The sequence below is a fragment of the Myxocyprinus asiaticus genome, chromosome 36, assembly GCF_019703515.2.
Source record: "Myxocyprinus asiaticus isolate MX2 ecotype Aquarium Trade chromosome 36, UBuf_Myxa_2, whole genome shotgun sequence".
Classification (NCBI taxonomy): Eukaryota; Metazoa; Chordata; class Actinopteri; order Cypriniformes; family Catostomidae; genus Myxocyprinus; species Myxocyprinus asiaticus.
The window spans coordinates 18295672-18321134 of record NC_059379.1 but is presented as its reverse complement, the minus strand read 5'-3'; the positions used below and the strand labels follow the sequence as shown (position 1 = coordinate 18321134).

Here is a 25463-nt window from a genome sequence, read left to right as displayed (position 1 = left end):
CTGAAGATACTGGCTGGTTTAGACAGAGAGAAAAAGAGAGAAGAGAGGGGAGTTTCCAGAGCTATTCAAGGCTACACTTAAAATAAACTGCTATCCGGGGGAATGCTTCCAGTGCCTCTGGCTTCTTTGTGTGTTTCAGAGGAGTGAAAAGCCAAGATGGCCCAAGCATTGCCATTGCTGTTGTTTGCGGTGCTCAATGCTCTGAGCTGCCACAGTGAGGTGAGGGCCAGGGACCCTGACATGGAGGAGGATGAGGCAGTAGGGCTTGGAGGATGGGTACAGCAGATGCCTGGCACCTTTGGAACAGCTCATCTAACCAAACCACATGAACATCAACAACACGACAGCTCAGCCTCAATGCCACCTGTTGGCACATCTCAAAACTCTGCACACCCCTCAAGAGAGACCATACATCCACCTGCACATAGAGGGTGAGTCGTATTGACTTAAGATCTCAGACACAAAATATTCTGTGTATGAGTTTTGTGAATTAGTCAGGATAGATGCCATAGTTAGTTTGACACGAATTAAAACAAGGCTGTGTTTCTTAAGGTCTTCATATTTATTACAACCCCATTGTTCAGAGTTTTACACTGCCAGTCAAAAGTTTGGACAAACCTACTCATTTTTTAATTCTTACTATTTTCCACACTTAAGAATTACACTGAAGTCATCAAACTGGAAAAAGGGAATTATGTAGAGACCAGAAATGATAATACAAATGGTATGCTTAGAATTAATTATAAATTATAAAAGTTTAATAAAATTATTTAGTAAAATATATAATCAAAATATTAAATATATATTAAATTACATATTACAAATACATGATTATAATGAATAATAATATTACTAAAATGAGGTAGTATTTAACAATGTAAATGCATTAGGTATCTTGAACTAACAATGAACAATTCTTTTTAACAGCATTTATTAATCTTGGTTAATGTCAATTTACAACGCATTAACTAATGTTACATAATACAATTTAAATTAATGTTAAAAATGTATAGTCTATGTAAAAATTAATTTGAACCAAGATTAAGTGCTGTAAAAGTATTGTTTATTATATAGTTATTGTTAGCTCATGTCAACTAAAGCAGTTAACTAGTGTGAATATAACCATATTGTGAAGTGTTACCAGACAAATCTTATATTTGAGATTCTTTGAAAAAGCTACTCTTTGCCTAGATTACAGCTCTCCGCTCTCTGGGTATTCTCTCAACAAACTGCATTGAGTATTCACCTGGAATATGCTTTTTAAGCAGTCTTGAAGGGGTTCCTATATATGCTGGATATATTTGGAAAGACATTTTCAATATCTTGTCAGGACAACAGCCGACACTATGGTATTCAACAGTAAAACCAACTGAAGAGACAGATCTATCCTACACTGCCTTGTTTTCATTCACATCAATTAAATATGGCGACTACCTTTACTAAGCTCCATTGCTTTCTCCCTCTGTTTTGAGGATTAAAAAGCAAATTAATTTGCCCTAGAGGCTTGATTACAGTAATCTTACAATGCAAATGAAAGTTGGGGCTTCAGTGATCTCCACTAGTGCAAGACATTTTTCTGGGAAGGTATTGTTTTGTGATCTGAGTTCCATGATCTCCATGTATCCAGCTAAATGTGATATACAGTATACAGCCTTCAGACTTTGAAGAGGGGTACCATGTATTTGGGAAGGGTTTGCGCGGGCAGCTGTTCTGCCAACTTTTATAGCCAGCTCTCTCTTAGATGTGTAGCTGATATTTCTGTCTTATCTTAGAGACACTCCAAATAAAGACTGTTGAGTGTCAGTTCTGTGGATACAGGGATCTCTGCCGTTCTCTTAAGTGTCTGGAATAGACTGGGCAAGCTCATTGCAATGTAACAGACATGCAGAGGCCATGTACCCTTACAGCAGTTTACAAGAGCAATGTGCCTTTTAGTCTGGACCAGAACAAAAGAATATGAGCAGAAGATGAATCCAGAGAAGACATAGGAGGAGTGCAAATCAAAAGTGTTTATGTGTTTAAAGGAAAATAAAAGAACTAGAATGAAAGAGATAAAATGAGGGGGCAAAGATGAAGGTGGACTGATGAAGGATGTGCAGATGTGGGTACATGGAGACAGATTAATGATAAAGCCATAAAGCAGCAGACAGGGTTTACATTCAGTCAGGCTATGACTGAATCAGTGGCTGAATAGGGGCTGATGTCTTACTGGACAAAGGATGTATGGTTCAAGGTGGCAAAGAGAAGAAACAGGACAACCCACTTGTATCTAATCTCTTTGTTTCTGCAGCAGATGCAAAAAGGAAGGTCAGCTGAAAAAAAGGATGAGTAAGAAATGCCACTGGTATGCAGTAATTTTCTGGGAATAAATAAAGCAATAAGCCATGAGAGGCTGTGCACTAAAGTGATTTTACCACAGGTAAGAGGCGTTCTTAGGCAAGATGTGAAACAGAGTTTTAAATGCTTTTAAAACAGTGGAATCAGCAATATGGTAAAAGTCCATAATAATAATATTATAACATAAATAAATGTTCAAAAAAGAAATTTATTATCAATAATTATCGGAATTAACAATTCCTCCTATGTAAAATGGTTTATAATACCAACTGTAGACTGTTTGCAGCTGCCTTGCAACATTGCTACTTGGTGCATAAATAAAGCATAAACAATAATGCAATACAATACAATCTAATATAATGTAATGTAGTATCATATTATATCATATCATACCCTATGAAGAGTTACATTTATTATTAATAATTATCGGAATGAACAATTCTTCACCATTTAATAGTTCATAAAATTAACTGTAGGCTGTTAACTGTTAAAATAGCATCAGCAACATGATACGATTTCATAATAATATAATATAATATAATATAATGCAATGTAATGTAATATATTATAATATGAGTTACATTTAGTATGAATAATTACTCTAAAACTAATTATATAGAGTAAGTTTTATAAACTTTAGAATAAGCTGTGCATCAACAACATAGACAGCAGAGTGAAAGAGTGAAAGAGAGAGAGAGAGCGAGCGAGCGAGAGAGAATTAAAAGAAAAAAAACTTATTTAACTACAGTTGCTTTTTCAGTCACACGGCTCTTATATAATCTTCATAATGAAAACGGCACTGTGAACTGCCCTCTGTCCTCCTGCAACACAGTTTCTGCATTATCAGCAATTATAGTGTTCATCAGTGTTATGAAACAAGACTATTTCAATGCTATTATAAAACAGACGTGCAAGAGAGGCCAGTTGCTACCATTTGAAAGTTGAAACATGTTGCAACTTCTCTAATGCTGGTTATGGTTTCAGGTTTTTAGAATATATTTTGTGAATGTTTTTGTTTGTTTATGAAATATTACAACGCAGAAAAACACAGACTAGCCAAAATATGATTATTATTATTATTAATATGATGAAAGTTTAAACATTGTAATCATTGTGGGCTGAATGTGCACAATAGGGTGCCATATAAAAGCTTTTACTAGGAGATATTATCTGTCTCTAAGCATGTTTGGGAAGGGAACCACAAGAAAACAAAAGGGTCAGGGAGCGTACATCTTCATCAGTCTGTGATTGCTGTAATTTCTACTCTCAGTTTTCTCTTTTCCCTGGGTTCCCTTCTTTTATTTTTACAGTGCTTACAAGTCAACACTGTATTGATATTCTAAGTATTAAACTTCTGAAATGAATTCAGGTCGTGCCGCTTAATGTACAAACTCCTTACTAACGTAGTTTTGTAGATAATATCAATCTTGGCTATCCAGGTTTGTCTTTTGTAAACTAAATACTTTTAAAGACATTTAAGATTAAAGTTTGAAAATCTACCATTGACAATCTATCTTAAATCAATAGAATGTGTAGCTTTCAAAATGTGACTAACATCATTGTAATAATTGCATATTTAAATTGGACTGATCGTGTCTTTCTTGCATATATTCAGCATAAATATGTTGATTGTTGTGTGCAGTCAAATTAAATCAAGACGTATGCTGAGTGTAATGAACATGGCAGAGCAGCTCTTATGCAGTATTCCATTTACATACAATCAAAAGCATGACTGTTTCCTTCAAGAAATGTAAATCTAGTTTGAATTTGTCTTCTCCATACAGAAACTGGTGTGCATATGTCAACCACCATGTAGTCACAACAGCCGTACTCTGTGGCACTGAGACCCAGACAGTGAAATCAGTAAACCCCTGTCCCGACGGAACTCCTGACTGCCAACTCACCATGTGAGTCACAACAAAAACTTTCACAACTCAGAACTTACATTTTAACAACAATGCTATTCTTCCTGATGATGATTATGATGATGATGATCAGGTACAGGTTGTCCTCACGGCCTATGTACAGACAGAAGCAGACAGCGCTCTCTACTTTGCAGTGGAAGTGTTGCCCAGGTTATGGAGGACACAACTGCCAGGAGAAAGGTAACAATGTAACAAGATCAGGTGTTGTGGAAGCTACTTTGAAACTGCAATACCAAGATTAAACTGCCAATAACAAGCTGCTCATAATTTAAAGTATTAGCATTACAGTCAAGCTACTATTTTGAAACTACAAGCGACTAATTAAAAGTAACAAATTATACTGAAGGCGTCTTGAATGGGAAGTCTTCATTACGGCCAAAATACGGGACATCCCAATGCTGGGATTTTTGACTCCCTAGTAGGGTTATGGTTGGGGGTAGGTGTAGGGGTGGGCTTTAGGGATAGAGACCAATCAGGTATTTATCATCCTAGTCAGAGAGCCTGTCACATTTACCAATTAAAAATGGAGGGAAGGTGTCACACTTAACAACTGCCTTTGACTTTTCTCAACGCTTCACTGTCATGGCCCATTTTCGCAGCCAATCAACCCGAAGCTTTTGGAAATAATAGAAAGAGCACTGCCTCCGTGCGAAATGTGAACACACTAGTGATGGGAAATCCGATTCTTTTCCACAAACCGGTTCTTTCGGATGATTTGTTTCAATGAACCGGTTCAAAAAAACGATCCACCAGTTCATTTACATCATCGCATAATGACGTCACCATACATAATGCTAATACGCTGGCATCTTAGAATACACGCACAAACACATTCAGTCATCTTACAATACATCCTACATTAAAGTTTTGCACCTAAAGCACCTTATACTGACACTGATATACAAACGTGGATGTTCTACACGTCTAAACCATATAAAGTGATTAAACTAGTCTTAATCAACTCACCCTTTTTAACAGAATCCATGATCCAGCTCATCACAACTCAGTTATAATCTGCATGCACAATACTCAATAGTAAAATTCGTTTACATCTCTCGACTGAAACGTTTCGCCCCCAATTCAAGTTCTTGGTTCACGCATGCTCATCGGCTGCTCACTGATCAGCTGTTCTCAGTATTATATCCGAAAGAGGCGATACTCAGTTCAGTCTACTGGTGACTTGCAAACTTCTCTAATCGACTCGATGTACTGTTGACGTGAGAGCTGCTGTCCTCGGATCAGTGTGCTGTTGACTCGAGAACTGCTGTCGCGGGACAGTGTACTATTGACCCGAGAGCTGCTGTCCCTGGATCAGTGTAGCCTACTGTTGACTCGAGAGCTGTAGACTGGATTATCTTCATACACTGATAAAACGGAAATACAATCACATCATAAACATATTTCCAGTATGTTTTATTTGTTATACTTTCTGTTGTTCAGCAAAATACACCTGAAACATATATTTCGCCCCTTAATCACATGCATGCTCAATGTCAGCAGCTCATCGGTTCTCAGTATGTCGGACACTTCCAAAGCGATTCTCAGTTCAGTGTACTGTTGACTCGAGAACTGCTGTGACCAGAGCGTTCAGTCTGATTTGTGAACTAGTTTGAGCATCTCATTGCAAAGAAAATAACTGGACATCACTAGAACACACAGACAAACATGAACAGCAAGCAGTGTTTCGTGGCAGCGGCTGCAGTTTCTGTTTTATTATTTCTGGTCACGCAGAAAGATTAAGCGGTGAAAGTGTAATGTATGACCACACTTACGCGGCCGCGGACAATATGGCTTGGCAGCTCTTCAGCCGGAATTGGAGGTAAGAAAGCGACCATAACAGTTGCTTATATTTACACATGTGAACGTTTATAAATCTATATTAATAGACGGTAGGCAATGTATTGTCACCTTGGATGGGTTTATTCTGCGATAATGACCGGCAAACAACTGTTAACTTGTTGCACATCTATATGGAATAATGATTAAGTAGACAAGTCATTATCAAAATATGGTGACAAAAATGTTCCTTGACTTTTCAGTCACGAAAAAGATCTCAAATAGTCAATAAATAAATAAAAAATAAAAAATATATATATTTTTTTAAAGGCATCATTCTATAACCTAACCTTTTGTTGATTAAAACACTTAATATATATATATATTAAATAATAAAAATAATAAAAAAATAAAATAAAAACCTTGTCCCCTTAATCTGGTACACAGTTTGTATGACATTTACTGTACTGTTATTTTTTTATTTATTTTTTACTCCTTTTGTCTTCTCAGATCAAGCATTAGTGCAAGGCCTAACAAGTGTGTAAAAAAGCAAAACAGATGAAGGTGCTTTTTCAGCTAGTGCAGAACCAGCTTAATTATCAGGGAAAATGTTTGATCAGAGTGTTCATGGTAGTACAAAAATATTCTTCTACTTTAAAAAGGGACACACCAGCCAATAATCACCCCATCCAGTTTAGTGTTATGACTCATCTATTGCTTCCTCTCCACTTTTATTTGATTTTTTCTTTTCAGAAAAACCTCCAGAGAATGAGAAGCATGTTTCAAAGTCCAGTCAGGCCCGGTCAGAAAGCGAACATTCTGTGTCTAAGGTTAACAATGGTGGCGACTCAGGCAAGTCTGTGTTTTGATATGGGCAAGGCTGGCATTGCCTTCAGCCTTTCATACCTCACCACCATCTACATGTTTACTTTAAATTATCTTTCTCTTTGCTTCTGACAACTGGAGGAAAAATCCAGCAGGACTCTGGCTTAGTGAGTGTCCTTCAACAGGAAAGGTAGAGTCAGCTGGCACTCAGGATAGCTGGAAATGCAGTGCAATATATGCCAGCAAACAAAAGCAAGGATTGTGTTTAAGTGGAATGAAAACAGAAGCAATGTTTTCCACATATCCTAAATATCTGGAAGGGTAATATTTTTATGGCAGGCAAAACAATTATAAATTCTTTCCCAGGCTTTTAAAAGGGACCAACCCTTGTGCCCCTTTTACTTTGCTTCTTGAGTGGTTTCTTTTGCAATTCTTTAAAATCAAAAATAAAGTTTGTGTATAAAATGTCCCATGTGTGTCAGAATACTTTCTTTGAAACAGTATTCTTAGTCAATAAAAAGGGAACTAATATTTGGATTCATAATATTTGGTCATTATTTTTAACTTTGGGTGGAGTATGCTATAATATTCTAGATTAGATGTGCTGAAAAAACAGAGATAAAAGAAACAGTGCAGACCTTCTTATGAGTGGGCTCTAAATTTCTTATGAGTGGGCTCTAAATTAGACTTGCAATGTTTTGCTTAACTTCCTTCCCACATTCTGCCTTCTAATAAACTCTGTGCTCTTCCTTCTAGGAGTTCAAATGGAGACTGACCTGCTAGAGGATGCGGGCTGGGATGACAAACCTCTACAGCAGGCTCCCATTCGTGATTCTTCACTTCTTGTTCATACTAACCACAGCCCTGTTGGTAAGAATCAGAATCTGTGTCCTGCAGCAATACAGACCGGAGTAAACAGGGGAAACATATTTACTGATACATTAAAGCAGACATACTGTGAAATGGTCAATTTAACCACACTTGAATGAACAACCAAGACTACTTTAAAAATGATGCCTTCCTCTGGAGGATATCCTGTCTTTCTTATAAACAAACTCAACAGGGATGTAATCACCCAAAGATGTGAACAGCCAGATAGAGACTGAAAGAAGGCCAAAAAGTCACTAAACCACATGCTCATGATGAGTCATGGAATTACTCTATTTGGATTTTTCCAGAGGCTCATTCATTGAAATTATATCTTGCCAAAGAGATCATTCTGTTTAAAGGCAAATGCAGCTTATTAAGGAACATCCATTAAAATAATGCTTTTGTTGTAGTTTAAGGCAATTCAGTGACACAGTTTGTGTTCAAGGCCTGCAAGGAAAGGGTTAATTCTAAAGAAAGCACTATAAAAGCTAGGTCAGATGCAGTGATATACTCATGGGACTCTGTGTTGGCATGGAGGCTGTCTGTGCAAGCTTTGTGAAGAAGAGAATTTCTCTGGCTTTGCGAGGAATCAATATGCTGATGTAGAAATAAAGATATCTTAAGTGTATAACCTCAAGTGAGCTCAAAAAATATTTTAAGATTTACGCATTTCAATTTAATAAAAAAGTAATTTTTTATCAATTAAAACTACTTTTAATTTGATTAAACATTACACAATTCATGATGGAATTTTGTTATGAAATTGAAATTTGTAAATCTTAAAAATAATTGTTATGATATTATTATAATAATAATTATCACTGTTTTTTATAACTGCATTTTCTATTGTTAGCATTTGATAGAGGAGATCGAGGCAACTTCTTACTTTTTACCCCAGTGAATATTTCTCAGGGGAGCTTTAATTTTGGGTCAATTTCTGCATTGCCACATACTTTTTCCCCCCATGTTTATTTATCCTTTTCAACATTATACAAAATTATACAAAAAGTCCAGTGCCTTGTACAAACTACACAGTTGGTTATAATCACTTTTGACAATGTTTCTATTCACAAAGGAAAAATTTATGTACAAATTCACAATAATTACACGGCAAGTGGAGTTCAATGTCAAACTCTATTCTTTAAGAAGTCCATTCCAGGATTCCAGATCTGGTTAAAGATATATGCTTTATCATTTAAATAAAATGCTATCCTTCCTAAATGTAATATATTTCCCATTTCTTTCATCCACATTTTGTGTATGTTGGTATTGCCTCTGATTTCCACATAGTTAAAATAATTATTTTTGCAATGACCATACCAAAAGATATAGCTTGCTTCTCATACTTATTTTCTATATTTTATGGACTTGTTCCTCCTAAGATAGCTACAGTGGGGTTTGGTTCAAGGTTCTTATTAAAAGCTTTAGAGAAACATTGAAAAATCTTTGACCAATATGTACACAGCTTGTTGCATGACTAAAAACTGTGAGCTAGTGTACCCCCTGTTATTTTATATCAGTTACAAAATGGGGGGGCCTCTGGGGTTATCCTATGGATCTTAACTTTAGAATAAAACAGATGATGCAGTGTTTTGAATTTGTGTCTAATGTTTACTGAACAGTTATGTATATTGTTTAAACATTCCTCCCATAGGTCATCATCTATCTGTAATTCTAACTCTTTGGCCCAAGCCTCCTTATGTGAAATTGTGTCAGTAGATGTGCGTTTGCAACACCTGATAAAAGTAAGACACTGCTCCATGGCTTAATGGATTAAATTTGTTAATGCATTCAAGTGTTACATGTTTACACATAGTCCCAAAATTAGGTATGGGTTTTCTAACATAATCCTGAATTTGCAAATACTTCAAGTAACTCGATGTAGGAATATTATACATATTCTGAAGCTGAGAGGAGGTGGCAAATACACCATCTATGTATAATGCCCCCACATCAAAAATCCCTTTCTCTTTCCACGTCAAGAAAACATTGTCATCCAAACCAGGAATGAATGAATGATTATCACATATTGGACTATCAGTATAAGTTCCTGGGGCCTTTACAAAAACCTTAATTTGTTTCCATATTATCAATGAGTTGCCAATAATAACACTATCACCGTAAGTCGATTTATTTACTTTAATTGGGCTATTCAGGAGGGCAAGAAGTGAAGTCTTGTTACATAGGTTGCGCTCAATGGAAAGCCATGCAGGGCAAGAATTAGATTCCTTAAAAGGGCCCTTTTTCCACCATGAAATTGTTTTTAAGTGTGCTGCCCCATAATCATTTTTAACGGTTGGTAGGTTAAAGCCCCCAGCCTCCTTTGATTTAGATAAATGTTTTTTAGAGATGCAACCTGAGAATGAGACAAATGTTCTAATCATCGACAGAAGCGAAGTTGGATGTTCGAGGATTGAAAATGAATAAAAGTATATCATCAGCATATAGGGAGAGTTGATGTGCGGTGCCCTTTACAACAATAGAGGCAATGTTCATACTCTGTCTAATACTCAGTGCCAGAGGTTCAATAAGGATTGCAAAAAGAAATAGAGAACGGGGGCAACCTTGTTGGATTCCTCTGTGCACAGCAAAAGGAGGAGAGATATTCAGATTGGTAATGAGAGAGGTAACAGGATCTGACTTAAATCTTAAATCCATTTCTTAAAGGAGCTCCCAAACCTTGTTCCAGGGTTGCCAACATATATGGCCACTCAACCTGGTCAAAAGCATGATGTGCATCTAAAGAGATGATAGCTGCCTTAGCTGTGTGCTTGCTATATATTATATTAAATAGGCATCGTAGATTAAAAAATAAATGCCTCCCTGGCATAAAACCTGTCTGGTCTGAATGCACTATCGCACAAATATACTTTTTCAACCTTTCAACTAGAATCTTGCTAATTATTTTAGTTTCAATGGGCAACAAACAAATTGGACGATATGATGAAACCAACATAGGGTCGTAACCTGGTTTTGGGATCAAGGTTACGTTAGCCTTATATAATGAAGGCAGTAGTCTAGAAACATCTTTTGAATGATTTATCATATGAAGAAGGGGAAATTTCATCACCAATTTTTTTTATAAAATTCTATGCTGAAACCATCTGGACGCAGAGCTATATTATTGGCAAAAGAGGATATGGTTGAGATGATCTCCTCCAAGTTTATATCAGCGACTAACACCTCCACAGCCTCATCCGAGAGCTTGGGAAAGTGCAATCCAGAAAAAATATTGTTAATGATCTAAAGTAACATTTTACATTGCATCTGATAAACCTCAGCATAAAAGTCTGCAAAGTACAGATTGATTTCTTTGAGGTTTGTCAGTACTCCACCAGCTGATGATCTAATACTATGTATGACCCATGAAGCTTGAATCTGTCTTAATTGTTGAGACAAAAACTTGTGGGTTTTTCACCTAATTCAAATAGTTTTTGTCTAAGTTTTTGACATTTTTTGAAGTTATTACATTATGTTCATATTTCAAAGTGATAATCTTGTTTAACAATTCTTCTATTTGATTTTCTTTGTATTTATTTTCCAAAATTGCGAGTTGATTTTCCATTTCGCCCAATCGTCTCCCTGCCTGCTTGTGGCTTGCTACTTCGAATGAGATTATATGTCCTCTGAGAACAGATTTCAGGGTTTCCCAGAGTGTAGAGTCCTGTACATCTCCCTTATCATTAGTGTCAAAAAATAATTTTACTTTGTCCTTAAGGAACTCACAAAAGTTTGGATCTTTTAGGAGGGAGGTATTCAACCACCAACTGTAGTCTCCTTTATCTATATTTAGCTTAAGATCGAGCGAGACAAGCGCATGATCTGATATAATAATATTGTGATAATTGCGTCCTGAAACTGAGGACAATAAATTTGAATCCAGTAAAAAGTAGTCAATCCTAGTGTGGGTCTTATGTACTGGGGAGAAGGAGAAATCTTTTTTTGGTCAGGTATAATAACCTCCAGATATCTTTTACATTGTAATATTCCACAAGCTTATTGATAAGTAAGGTACTTTTAAATACATTCATTTGTAGTTGCTCCCTATCCAACACAGAATCCAGGACACAGTTGAAATAGCCACCAATAATCACTTTTGATTTAGACAGATTATGTATGGCTTAAAGTACAGTTTGTAAAAACACAGGATCATCGAAGTTCGGGCCATATAAGTTTACAAGCGTCACCATTTTGCTGTCTAATTTCCCATGCACCATTACATATCTTCCATTCTGATCAGAAATCATCTGGATATGTACGAATGGTACATTATTACGTATTAGAATGGCAACCCCTCATGCTTTAACATTTACATTTTTTTTGATACACCTGCGAAGCCCAAGGTTGGCAGAGCAGTTTGACTGCAGTTTTCTTAATATGTGTCTCTTGAAGAAAACATATATCCACCTTTAGTGATCTTAAGTCTTCCCCCCGATTCACCGGGCTATTTAATCCCTGTACATTCCAACTGACTAATCTTACTACTCCATTACCGTGTTTATGTGAATCAACTGACATAAGATACCATCACCATGATGACCACTGCCAAACTGTGTTATCAAAGAAACATGGAAAGAGAACTGTGTGATGCACTGCAGCGATAGTATTTACTCTTTTGTTCTGTAGTGATGTAGTCGAACAATGATGGGCCTGGGTTTACCATCCTTAGTCGGTTTAGAACTTCGGTGAGCTCTATCAATCTGTATGGGTTTATCAAAGTGCTCTTTTCCCAGTATCTCTGGAAGTAGATTGGCCAAGAAATTGACTGGCCTACCACTTTCCATTTTCTCCTTGACGCCAACAATTCTCAAATTCTGTTGGCAACTGAGGAAGCCTCGAAATCACATGAAAGTCACATCGAGGAACTTGAGAGATTGTGCCTCACTTTGGCAACTAATTAAAAAAAAAGTCTTGGCTACAAAAAAATAAATAAAAACCTATTGAACATTTTCACTATTAATGCCCAGGAAAAAAACAATTGTGCGGGGCATGTTGTCACACTTTATGGTTTCATGTGAACATGTTCTCCAATCTCCAATATTTATAATACACAAATATTGTGTCAAAAAAATATTACAATTGACATATTGATAAATTTATGACAGTTAAAACAACCTGCCCCAACAAAAAATGTAACATGCCCTGACCTGACTTTTATGAAAATGTTTGCTTGTTTACAAAAGAGCTATAACAAAAATATGATGATAATGAAAATATAATTTGAAGGGTAGAATTCACAATATCCTATACTCAGAGGGTTTTGAACTAGGTGTTTAAAATCATCATTCACAACCTCTGCTACACAAAACACAAGTTTGCACAATTGGACTTTTGATTCCAAATCTTTACTGAGATGTTTACTTGTGACAACTTCCCCATGTGACAACTAACCCCAATATCACCTATTTTAAATCTTAAAGCTGCAACTTTTAGAAAGGCTTGTTATTGATGTCCCAGGTGCCAGAGAAGGGAACCCTACCTCACAACCTCTGACGTTCCTTGATTCATCCATTCTGCTGTCAATGCATCAATTAATGTCAACTATGATGAGTCAGCTTCAGCCAGTGCTGGAAAGCTTCAACCGGACACTGGAGAATCTGTCTAGTGAGGTGGATGTACTGTCTCAGGACTTGCAGCAGTTGCGACTGGAACAAGAAGACAACAGGTCCAGCAGGTTTAAGGCACACAGTGGAGCTTCTGAAAAGAGACTAGATATCCAGATCCAACAAATTAAAACCCAACTGGATACACAGAGATACCAGATGGAGAGAGCATTGCAAACCCAGCAAGAACTGCTCCAGCACAACCTAACAAAACTGAAGGAAGAGATGGATGACCAGATCAGTCAGAGTCAGGATGCGCAGGTTATTCACAAATATATCTAATACAATACTGTAGGCATAATTCACTATCATGAATAACACCTAGTCTCATAGAATCACATTACTTTACCTAAATTTTTGCAAAATGATTTTTACATGGCCTCATGACAGTCTCCTGATGAAATTAACATTTCCTTTACATAAATCACAAGAAAGAAGATAATCAGTTCATAAAAACATTTAGCCTTGTTTCTCACACAATGCTGTTTAACGACATCAAAATACTTTTACTAAAGCACATCATAGAATAGAAGCGTTTATTTTGGTCACACATTATACATTATTTATTTTTTTTGCATATATGCAGTGAAATGTATTTGTTTTCACATATCCCAGCTAAGCTGGGGTCAGAGTGCAGGGTCAGCCATGATATGGCACCCCTGGAGCAGATAGGGTCAAGGGTCTTGCTCAAGGGCCCAACAGTGGCATCTTGGCAGTGCTGGGGCTTGAAACCCTGATCTTCTGGTCAGTAACCCAGAGACTTAACTACTGAGCCACCACTGCCTGTGTTAAATTTTAACGTTTGCATGGTGTGATCAAATTGCACGGTAGCTCAACTGATAGAGCAAAGCATTTGCGATTCAAAAGATCCGGGCATGAGTCCTGAAGAGCACACAAATTGACACGTGAGCCGAAAGTGTCATAAAGCACCACAAAATGACACTGCTGCAATCACGCTTTTCATCTCACATATACTTTTAATGACACCGTTGGTTAGGTTTAGGGTTGGGAGGTAGGTAGGACTCGATAGAACATTAACCTTTAAAACCTTATCTGTTGTTAATGTCAAGCATGCTTTTTATGACACTATCGGATAGGTTTAGGTTCAGCGTTTAGAATAAGTAGGTAGGTTTTCTAGATTTAAAACACAATAGAGAATTAAACTTAAAAAGCTCATCTGTTTGGGAGAAAATGTAACTTGCTTTTAATGCCACTCAGTGGACATTTAACCCCGGAACTGCCGTAGTACGAGTAAGGAGCTGCTACGTAATATCATTTTGCCCAAAATTTGCCACAGTCACAACATTTTTAATGAGATCAGGCATAAATAATCAATGATCTTAACTTATTGAAAAAGTGAGTAGGTCTTCATGATATATAAATGAATTATAGTGGGTTTCAAAAGGCTGAGACCACGTGGAAAATCTGGCTTTCAAAATCTAATTTAAATGTGGAAAAAACCCTATGTTTTAGGATCTTAATTTTTTTTTTTTTAAACAAGACAATGTTATGACGTAAAATTAATAAGAAATATTTAATATTCTGCACTATTTCTAGGTCACTAATCAAATACTGTAAGCACATTTGTGAGATTGACCATGTTGACCCCAAGGTCAGATTTCCTTGCTTTCACTGAAACACAAAAAATGCTCTTTGGAACATTTCAGATGGTATAACATGGATCATCAGGTTTGCACAAACCTGTGGGGTCCATGCCAGCTCGAGTTTATGCTGTCATTAAAGCAAAAGGAAAACATACTAAATACGAAATTCTGAAATTCATGTTTTTCAATTAAACTTTTCACTCAAGGTGTTATGCTTATGAGATCATGTGTAATGAAAACAAATTGTATTAAATAAGACAATTGCAAAATAGATGCATTTTCACATATGTACTCGGACTTTTAAACCCCACCCAATATTTTTGGTGTTATACCAACAGGTGAATCTGAAATCTCTAACTGGGCTGGTTGAGGAGGTGAGACTTGACCAGAAGAGGCTGGAAAAGTCATTGCAGACGGAGCATGCTGAGCCAGCACAGGAGTCAAGAATGTGGCAGGCCATTGCTCGACTGGATGAGAATGCACGACGCAACTCTGCACAGCTCAGCAGCTTGTCAGAGACCTCAGTAGACACTGCCAGAGCTGTCCAGGACCTGCAAAGTGACCTACTGACCCTGGGACAGAGAGTAGAGAGGGTTGAACAGCGCACTGAGGTTCACTTTGCAGAGACATGTCTGGAGGTGGAGGCTACCCGCGTCAGGTTGCTTAACAGCATTAGTGAGCTTACAACTAATCTAAGTGTACATGAGGGCCAGTTGAGAGAAATAGAGGTCAACTTGGATAACATTTATAATCAGCTACAAAGTAATGATTCACTGACTGCAGAGCAGGCCTGTAACTGTAGGTCAATTCAAGATTCACTGGTTAGGTTGGAACTGGTAGTGGCTAACGTGACACAATTAGCAAGGGAAAACCAGCTTGCACTTGAGGATGCAGAGCTAGAGAGGAATCAGGGTCATTGGGCCACTGAATTAGAGGATCTCCATCAGGGTCTGCTAAATATGAAAGAATCACTGGCCTTTGAGCAAGGTAGAAGCCGGATTCTCAATGACAACATGTCCCAGCTAAAGGCTTCATTCCTGGACAGCCAACAGGAGATCCGTGACCTAAGAGAGAGGGATGAGGCCAAGTTGGTTGAAATCCGAGGCCTGTCCGCCACCTTTTCTTCCCTCCTGAATGATGCTGTACGCCACTCTGAGGTTCTGGAAGTGCTACTTGGAGAAGAGGTCTTGGAATTCACCCACTGGTCACATAGCCAACAGAAAGAGCTCAGTATCTCAGATCTTAAACAGAGAATAAACTTGATACAGCAAAAGATTGCGAGCCATGATCGGAGTCTGGCCTCTCTGCAGAGGAAGCATCCTGATGAAGATGGGGTAAATAGTGATGACCCTGTGGCGTACTCAGAGTGGACCAACACAAAGAGTCAAGTGAGGGGCTCAGATAGTCACCAGGCCTCTTTAACAGATCCCTCTACCGGAGATGATGATGAAGACTACTCAATCAGTGACTTCTGGAGTCTGGGAAAAGAGGTGGAGCAATTAGCAGGTAGAGTAAGCCTGCTGGAAGAGTGTTGCGGCAACAGCACTGTGCCCCCAGGTGGTTCTGTTGCAGAACTGCAGGCAAATGTCACATCCCTACATCAAAGCCTGGAGGATCATTTGAGAATATTTCAAAAACTGTTCAGTCATACAGAAGAACTTACCAACTCAGCTAGAAGCTTGAATTTGGATGAAGTCTGGAGGCTGGTCAGAAGGAAAGAAGGAAAGAAAAGAAGGGGCAACCAAACCCAAGAAGAACAGATGGAGAGAAGAGGAGAAAAATCTTTCAGTAGGCGAAGCAAAAGATATAGTGAAACAGGTAAGAGATCTCACTAATATCATCATAATTTCATTTGCCAAGAATTATGAAAACCAAGGGCTGTGCCCGAAAGCTGAAAATTGCTGCCTTCGAAGGCTGTACACGAAGGGGCACATCATGTCTTCTGAGATACCTTCACTTGGGCTGCGTCCTTCTACTGTATATAGAAAGCCAAAAACAGTAAGCCAAAGGAGTAGGGTTTCCGAAACCTCAGTATTCCAGTTTTTCTGAGCAACCTCTGGGCGGCGCTTCTTGTCTTGTTTCAAGACAAGACGCAATGTAAAAACTACCAAAACGAGAGACCAACAACCATTAACATATAAGTTAGAGTAAGAAAGAATTTTAGGCTCAACTTGTTCAGTTGTTGGCTGTCATAACAAGTAATTAATGATATCAGCATAACTAACTTTGGACCATTGTTTCATGTCACCTGCCCACTCAGGTGAGGAACTGTAAAAAAACAATCATTGCAACTCTAAAGTACTTGGTCAGCATTATGGAGTCACATGCTTTTTTGATGATTTTTACAAACGTAATACTCAAACATCACATTTTCTGCTAAGAACATACGCAGATGTGAGTAAAAACACTGGAGACCGGAAATTGAAAACATTCGTCTGTTCGTCTATCAGTCAAAGATTCAACAGCAGGGGCAGAGCTAGGGGGTGGCCATGGGTCACCAAAGCCTGGCCACCCCACTCGCAATTGGCGTTTTGGTCATTTTTTGTTTTGGGCAAAATTTAGTTAGTCTTTCTACATCAACATCCACCATACTAGTGGTGTAATGGTATTACATTTTCACGGTATGATAACCGTCACAAAAATGACCACGGTATTACAGTTTCACTGTATTTAGGTGCATTGATAATATTAAAAGCAGTTCAATATTTGGTTATGAAATAGACTATTTCTGATAAACACACAGATAAATATTTCAGTTATAACCAATTCTTGAACTTTATTTTGGATTTCTTCAACTTTAATCCTTTAACTTTTTTATCTTGAACATCAGGACACTCTCTTAATCCGACAAGGTAAAAAAGAAAAAGAAAAAAAAAATCACAAACATGTAAACATTAATAAAACATTTTTTGGCAACATGTACAGTAGTCAGATGATTATAACTAAAAATATTTTGTTACTGTTATTTTATGATTTATGAAATTGAACTGTAATCATTTGTAATGATTATTGCCCAGGTTAACGCTTAAAATATGCATTTGCATGCATTCAGTAATTTGTTGCATTTGTGATTTAGTTCAATTCTACAATACCTACTGAAAATATATTATTCATGTGCAGTTTATTTATTGCCATTTTGTGCAATACTGACAATTTCTGCCACAGTTTCACTGTCAATTTCTTGCATGCATATTGTCAGTTTCCTGAACACCAAAAGCCATGCATTTTGTAAACACTATTTAGTACTATGTTTTACAAATAAAACATATTATTAGTATTATCATACACATTGGCCTACTGTTGCACTGCACTTAGTCTTAAATCCATTTGCTGCATTTGTGAATGTGACAGAAAGCATAAACATAACTTTAGCCTAACTAGTCATTACAAATCATGTAAAACTACATTGAATCTGGTGTTTTTATGAAACGGGCTATAATTTATTATCCTGTGAACTGTATTTCCACTTACATTCATCTCCGCAAATTCAGTGGCGTATCCAGGACATTTTTACTGGGGTGGCCAAGATGGGGCACAGACCTAGTGTGGGGTGGCGATACCGGGAGAACCTTTATGAATGGCACATGATCAAAATGTGTAAATATCGCATTGCTTTGCTTCAACATCTACACATGTAGAATAAATGAATTCTTAAACTCATGTTAGCATTCACTGAATTGTTTGTATTCAATATCAGACTGTTGTTTTGACATTTGACAGTTTTCTATTCCTGTTCTATTTCAACCTATTACAGTTTCAGGGAATCTCTGGTTATTTTAACATAACATCCATTTTAAATCAGTAAATGTTTAGGATAAGTCAGTTACACATTTTTAAGAGCTATTCTCATTGTAGAGAATTAATCTGTGTATAACATCAGGTATAGTGTATAATCATAAAAAGATACAAGTACAGGTGATAACTGATTGAGGCGCAATTCAATCAAACATTCAATCAATTATTCATTCATTTATTACCTGTAACTGCACTGTCCAGCAGAAATATTGTTAAATTGGGTACAAATCAGTGTGTGAAATTGGCTACGAGGGCTTATAGGTGTCTGTCTGGAAACCCCAAAATTGCAGATTGAGCTCTGAATACAGTAAAAAACAAAACTCTATTTACAGTGTCTACTCAGGTTTATTTTCCACATGTTCTGATAGTTTCAATTACTTTGAATATTACCAAATAAAATAGTTAGTCAAATCCTTTGCAGCATTTAAGTGCAATTTGCCCTGCCTCTGCATATTTAAAATGTTAAATAAGGTATAGAAGATTTTATTGGTCTGACTGACCAATAATACACATAAAGAGCTCATAAATAACTCATGAAAAGATTTAAAGTACAGTCACAGCACAAACCCTTCCATTTCACACACAGGTTAGCCATATATATATATATATATATATATATATATATATACTTTAGCTATTGAACATATACATCTGTAAAACGCTTTACACACCTCCGTCATTAAATCAGAAAACATGGCATTTCATATTTCATGTCAATATAAAGATAACATGCTGAATGTGGTGTATGGTCTAGCTTACTCTTTAACCTAGCTACTGTAACAATGAAAAAATGTTTTCACATTCACATGGAAATTCGGGATAAATTAAACGTTAGATTAGATGAACATACCTCTCAAATAACAGCTTTCTTTTTGACCACAAATCGACGTCGTCAACTCATTGGAAGTTGGAGGTAGACGCCAGCTCGTGTCAGCTTCGTGCTTCTGACCGACCATTATACTCCAGACCCGGCGCCCGCTGCCCGCGACCTGCGGCACCTGCCTGGACACCCGCGGCCTGCCCCTCCCCCCACTGATCAAAGATCAGCTCACACAGCTTCAGTCCCACCACTACTATAATGGTCAGAAATATAAAACTGACCCTGGGTCAGTGTGGCTCTAAATCAACAAGTGACCTGAGATGTCATCTTTGATTGACAGGTGTTTCTATTGGTTCTTCGTTCTTGTGTTGATGAACATGATGAACTACCAATCAGTTCTGGGGTGGCCACAGGGTGGCCAATGAGATTTCAGGGGTGGCCCAGGCCACCACAGGCCACCCCCTAAAATCGCCACTGCGCAAATTCCGTGGTATAGTGCTCACAGAGGTGGTGCTAAAGGTTTGAAGTGTTTCCCGCATGAGCCGATCATTTTTTGTGGCAAACTTTACAGACTGGGTAACCATCAACATTGATGGTGTCTCGTAGGTCTTTTACATAGCCAAGTAATCTCAGACAGCGGACTTCAACTTCTGTGGCGGCGGGAATGAAGGTTCAGGCTCAGACATGTCTGTATGCTGCGCTCCGCTCGTGCTGGACTTCTGATGTGCTCGTGACACCTGCACGTCACCTTTAAAATTGAGTGACAGTCAAATGCAACATGAGGAAGGCGCAATTTAAAGATTTATTTTATCTAGCCAAGTTTATATGATGCTGTGTAAATGGCGCAGATTCTGTCTTAAAGCGATTTGGATTTTAGAAAAGTTCTGAAAAAAGTTGTCTTTGTCTTTGTGCAATACCGTCAATGAGAAGATTTCAACGGTATGATAACCGTCCGTTTTAAAACCGAGGTATATTGTGAAACCTTGAAACCGTTACATCCCTACACCATACAAACCCCCATCATGCATCTGCTTCATTGTGGTTTGGTTAGACTGAATAATAATAAAAATAATCTAGAACAAAAGAGAGTTTTGGATAACCAAGTGTATATTTAATAACTACAATACTACTATATCAATAGAAATGAAATCTAAAGTTGGAAAAAATGAATAAAAACATACATTTATACACAAATTGGCTAGCAACTTCCTCTTCGGCCGCCATTTTTTTTTTCTTCAGCTCAGCTGTTGTGGAACAGTGCGCACAGTATTGTGGGATTTCACAGGCAATGAAGGATACATCTATGCTGCCTTAAAAATCTATCAGATGAAGGTATCTCAGTAGACAGGATGTACCATGAACATTGGATTCGGAAGTGCCTTGGTCCCTTCCTACCTCCATATACAGCAGGAGGCAGCATTTTCCTGGTTTCGGATGCAGCCTTCATAAAAGTGTATGCGTGAAATACCAGGATGCCCTACTACATCCAGCGAGATTCTTAAGTGCATACTATCCTGTAATGTCATGGGAGCTGACTGAGGAGATGGCATATTCAATGCTGAATAAAAAAAAAAAAAGAAAAGAAAAAAAGGCAAAGGCAAACCGCGTGTTAGGTGGCTTATTTCAAATTAAAGTGTAATATATACACCAAGAAAGTTGCTCCTTGTTGTGAAATTATGCTTATTTAACAAAACCAGAGAAAATTAATTTAGTGATAATCACGTTATTCGTGTCACCGACTATGCGCATGATCCTTGATTCATACAACACACCTGCATAACCTCTATGAAGAACATTCTTCATGAAACGCAGTGCATACTCTGACAGTACACAATTTTGGACTCATCTCTGATCTGTTTTTGAAAGCAGCATAGATCCAGCCTTTGAACTCCCAGAATTCTGGATGAGCGTCTGATGGAGCGGGTTAAAGCAGTAATTAGTTTATAAATGTCAAGTTTTTCTTTTTTCTAATGACTTAATTTCTAGTGAGAAATAATCATTGCATTTTCTAAATACTTGGGTGTGTCTAAAGCTCACCAGAAATAGTTTTAAATCATTAGACATGACGCTATGAAAGTGACTTGGAAGGTTGTCTGAAAACAGCATCTTTATGAGGTGCATTAATATGCAAATCGCTGCCTGGCAAGTCATTGACTGACTGGGTAGTGAGCCATCAAGGCAGCTGCTTTAGCTTTCGGACACAGCCAAGAATGGAGACATTTGTTACAGTAAGACTTGCCAAGTCTTGTACAATCAACACTGCCCCTCCATGGACAACGCTTAAACTACATCATGACAAAGCATTTTTTTTTCTTTTAATCAAAAATTAAGGTCTTTAAAAATATATATTAAAAACGTCATTTATCTCTTCAGAACATGTTCCACTACAACATTCCCCTGTTGTGTTCATCACAAGCCTCGATCACAGGAGAGGGCCAAACGGGGATCTCACGTCGATAAATGTGGCTTTGAACCACGATGCAGCTTTTAGTTCTACATCAGGGGTGTTCCAAGCCCCTGTGACTGGACTTTATCTCTTCCTAGTGACCTTAGACTTTGAAAGAGGACATTCATTGGCTGTACTGAAGCGCAATGGAGTTCCAGTGGCCTCCCTCAGACAGGAACAGAAGAAGGGCGGGACAGTGAGTCGAGGCTGCCTGCTGGAGCTTCGGCAAGGGGAGACAGTGACATTAGAATTGATGCATGGATCAATACGAAAAGGACAGCCAGGGGATAACACACTGTCTGGACTATTGCTCTTCATTACACAGCACAATGACATGCTGTGAAAAGAAGTGGGGGCGAGACAAATACATTTAATGTTCTTGAGCTCCCACTGCCTGAAATGGTGCATTTCTTAGTCATTCATCCCTTTGCTGATGGTACCAAAAATACTTGTGTTAATAATAATACCACTAGGGTGATATAAGTAAATGGTACCAAAAGTTAAGGATATTTCAATCCATTCAAAACCCTTCGCAAAAATACTCATCTGCTAATTCATTACCAGACATTCAAATAACATTCAAAGCATTATGACAATTCAATAGAAAAACAATGATTGTGTACTAAAATAAGGTAATTTACTTAAAAATGGATACATTGGACAAATTCTGTGTACAGAACAGCCTTTCTTGGTCAACATAAGGCACCTCTCTTAAAACCAGATGCTGTGCACAACACAAATTTCTTTCCAGGCCATTTTACATGGTTTCTATTACACATTAAACAATTAAGACAAATTGTTGTGGAGTCATTTATCTCAACTTGTTTACAGACGAGCTTTAAGGGATAGTTCACCCAAAAATAATTTTCTCATCATTTAATTAGCTTCATGCCATACCAAACTTGTAGGACTTTCTTCTGCAGAACACAAAGATATTTTGAAAAAAGTATGAGATGATTTTCCAAAAATGATATAAAAGCAGAATAAAAGTAATCCATACAACTTGAGTGGTTTAATCCATGTCTTCAGAAGTGAAATGATTGCTTTGGGTGAGAAACAGAAATACATCCATTCCTTTCCCGTGTCACTTCTGAAGACTTGGATTAAACCACTTAAATTGTGTGGATTTCTTGTATGCTGCCTTTATTTTCTTTTTGGTGCTTGCAACCTTTGGACTCCATTGACTTACATTGTATGGACAAAAACACATCATGCATTCTTTTAAATATCTTCATTTGTGTTCTGCAGAAGAAAGAAAGTCATATGAGTTTGGTACGGCATGAGGGTAATTAAATGATGAAATAACTATTCCTTTAAATTAGCTCAAATGTGATTTCACAAGGTAACTGGCATGATTGTAATGGACAGACTAAGCTTGAGCTGCAGCCCAAACAATGAGAAAACACTTACACACAAGGTTGTACCTCTCCATAAATGTTATGGCAGAAGTGATGATGGCAAAAGTTTTGAAGTTAAAACTGCATTTTTCACAAGTGCCAATTATGCAGTAAATCAGTCACATTGACTTTAATTTGTGACAAAGCTTTTCAGTAAAAAATGTTTTCATTAAGTCTTGCAAAACAAATAATTTTCCTTTTCATTAACTATTTACTATTATGTACATTTCAAATGACGGTTCTAGTTGTACACATTTGAGGAACACGGGTGAGCGCAAATGAGAAATAATAATGCACACCCACACTTTGATAAAAAGTCATTAACCATTAAATTTCATCTCAACAAAGTTATAAATACACTGTTACTAGTACTTGCAAGATTAAGCTGCTCTGTAAAAACATTTGTTGTTTGCAAGAATAGTGTTAATAGACTGCAAGTAAAGTTCCTTACCTTGATAATTCATAATTCATACTATAAGACATGACATGAATAAATAGCACATGCATTTGCACATATCTATCACATAAGACATTTATGGGATTTGACACCAGAGTCATCAGTCATATGATTCCCAAGCGGTCACAACATTAAATTCAAGGCAAAACCATTTAAATGAGGCATTTAAAACAGAAATCCAATCTGACTCTGATTAATCAGATGTGATACTGTGGTTGACTTGAAGGCAATTGAATAAAATAAAACATCAGTTGTGTGGCATATGAAAGCTGTGGGCATCCAACTTCAGCAGTACACCAGGAAACCAGCAATAAGCCAGATTAGATCTGTCACCATCCGCTAGCTTAATAGACCTTTATGGCTGCAGTGCTGGCAGTCTTTGACCAGTTGTATTTTACTGCTTCAAGCAAGAGCTGGAGTTATAATCACATTACTCTAGTCATTGCACCTGAACAGAACTTATTCCCTAAAAGTGAATACATGTCTTCTTTATATATCTTCTGCTTTTCCAAATGGGGAGGTTTCTAACAGACAAACCTTATTGCTAGCATCCAATTCTGTATTTGAACACCAAATGGACGGATAATTAGAAACAAAAGTAGTTGAAGGAATAATTCTTCAAAATGGCTAATAATTAAAATGTCAATATGTAGTTATGGGTCATTTTTGTTTTATACAAATAGACGATAATATAGCATATGGGTCATTTGCATTAAATAGGGTGCAATCTCTCTTGCAGTTTTGGTGGCGACTTCTGCACACAGTCCAAATCCCAAGTGTTAATTTTGTGAGTGCAAGCCTTACTAGAGCACATCCCAAGCATATGTCTCACGGGTGATCACAAGTCTGAATATCACCTCAAATATGTCGGCCTCTCATTCAAAGACAGATGGGTCAGTCCTTAGCTTTCTTCCAAATGCTCCTGAAATATGGCTCCATTACTGTGCTCCAATGGCAAATGCTGCCACCATTCTTTTCCATACAGACATATTCCTCTACTTTCACAGAAAGCACCATAAGCTCATCATTTCTCTCCCAACATATAAAAGATTGCCTGAAGTAAAGAAGGGGAAAAATGGTGGAGACAGTGATGATGAGTACCGATCCCTGAAGTTTGGGAGTGGAAATCTGGACAAGTGATAGTGGACTGGAATTCTGCCCATATTTCCATGCGGATGCGCTTTGGCATGTACTGTCCAGCAGAGGGTGCTAAATGACACTAAGAGTGTAACTGCAAAAAGGTGAAAAAAAAAAAAAAAAAGGCAGCCAGGCAGGGAGGTAAATGTTCTGCTATGCAGCGCTCCCACAGGTCTGTTTAGGAACCGAGGCAATAATTCATGGTGTGAGCATAAGTATCTCCATGATTTCTCTTAGGTTGCTATTGGAGGGAGAACTGATCATATTTTAATGTCCTGTGATTCAACCATTTTGGCGAGTGTTTTCTTGACTCGAAGAGCTGTGAGGCGAGAGGCTGGGTTGTGTGCCCAACACTCAGACATGAGTTTTAGCATGGCCCGTAAGCACTGCATTGAGGTAAAGACAAGACATAAATGAATTTGAGTTGCATTTTATATCTCAATATCAACTAATAAAGCTTCTGTTATAAAC

At 37.5% G+C, this 25463-nt stretch overlaps 2 protein-coding genes across 3 annotated transcripts in view; one reads left to right on the top strand and one right to left on the bottom strand.

Moving 5' to 3' along the window:
* The first annotated feature begins 8 nt into the window (after window positions 1-8).
* LOC127427258 (multimerin-2-like) lies at window positions 9-22472 on the top strand. Of its 2 annotated transcripts, XM_051674744.1 has the most exons (9): window positions 307-431; window positions 2291-2419; window positions 4122-4244; window positions 4336-4442; window positions 6792-6890; window positions 7620-7733; window positions 13191-13597; window positions 15279-16758; window positions 21929-22472. In XM_051674744.1, coding segments are annotated over exons 3-9 (2625 nt in total). In that variant the 5' UTR covers window positions 307-431; window positions 2291-2419; window positions 4122-4242; the 3' UTR covers window positions 22345-22472. The 2 variants fall into 2 exon arrangements, with proteins under 2 accessions (XP_051530703.1, XP_051530704.1); XM_051674743.1 differs by lacking the exon at window positions 2291-2419 and having other exon boundaries at window positions 9-431.
* Window positions 22473-22616: 144 nt separating this feature from the next.
* The window catches only part of LOC127427265 (bone morphogenetic protein receptor type-1A-like), a 65332-nt gene continuing 62485 nt past the window's right edge, over window positions 22617-25463 (bottom strand). The window contains exon 13 of the mRNA XM_051674755.1: window positions 22617-25378. Within this exon, the coding sequence (XP_051530715.1) occupies window positions 25253-25378 (126 nt within the window). The 3' untranslated portion in view covers window positions 22617-25252. The remainder of the gene's footprint in view (window positions 25379-25463) is intronic.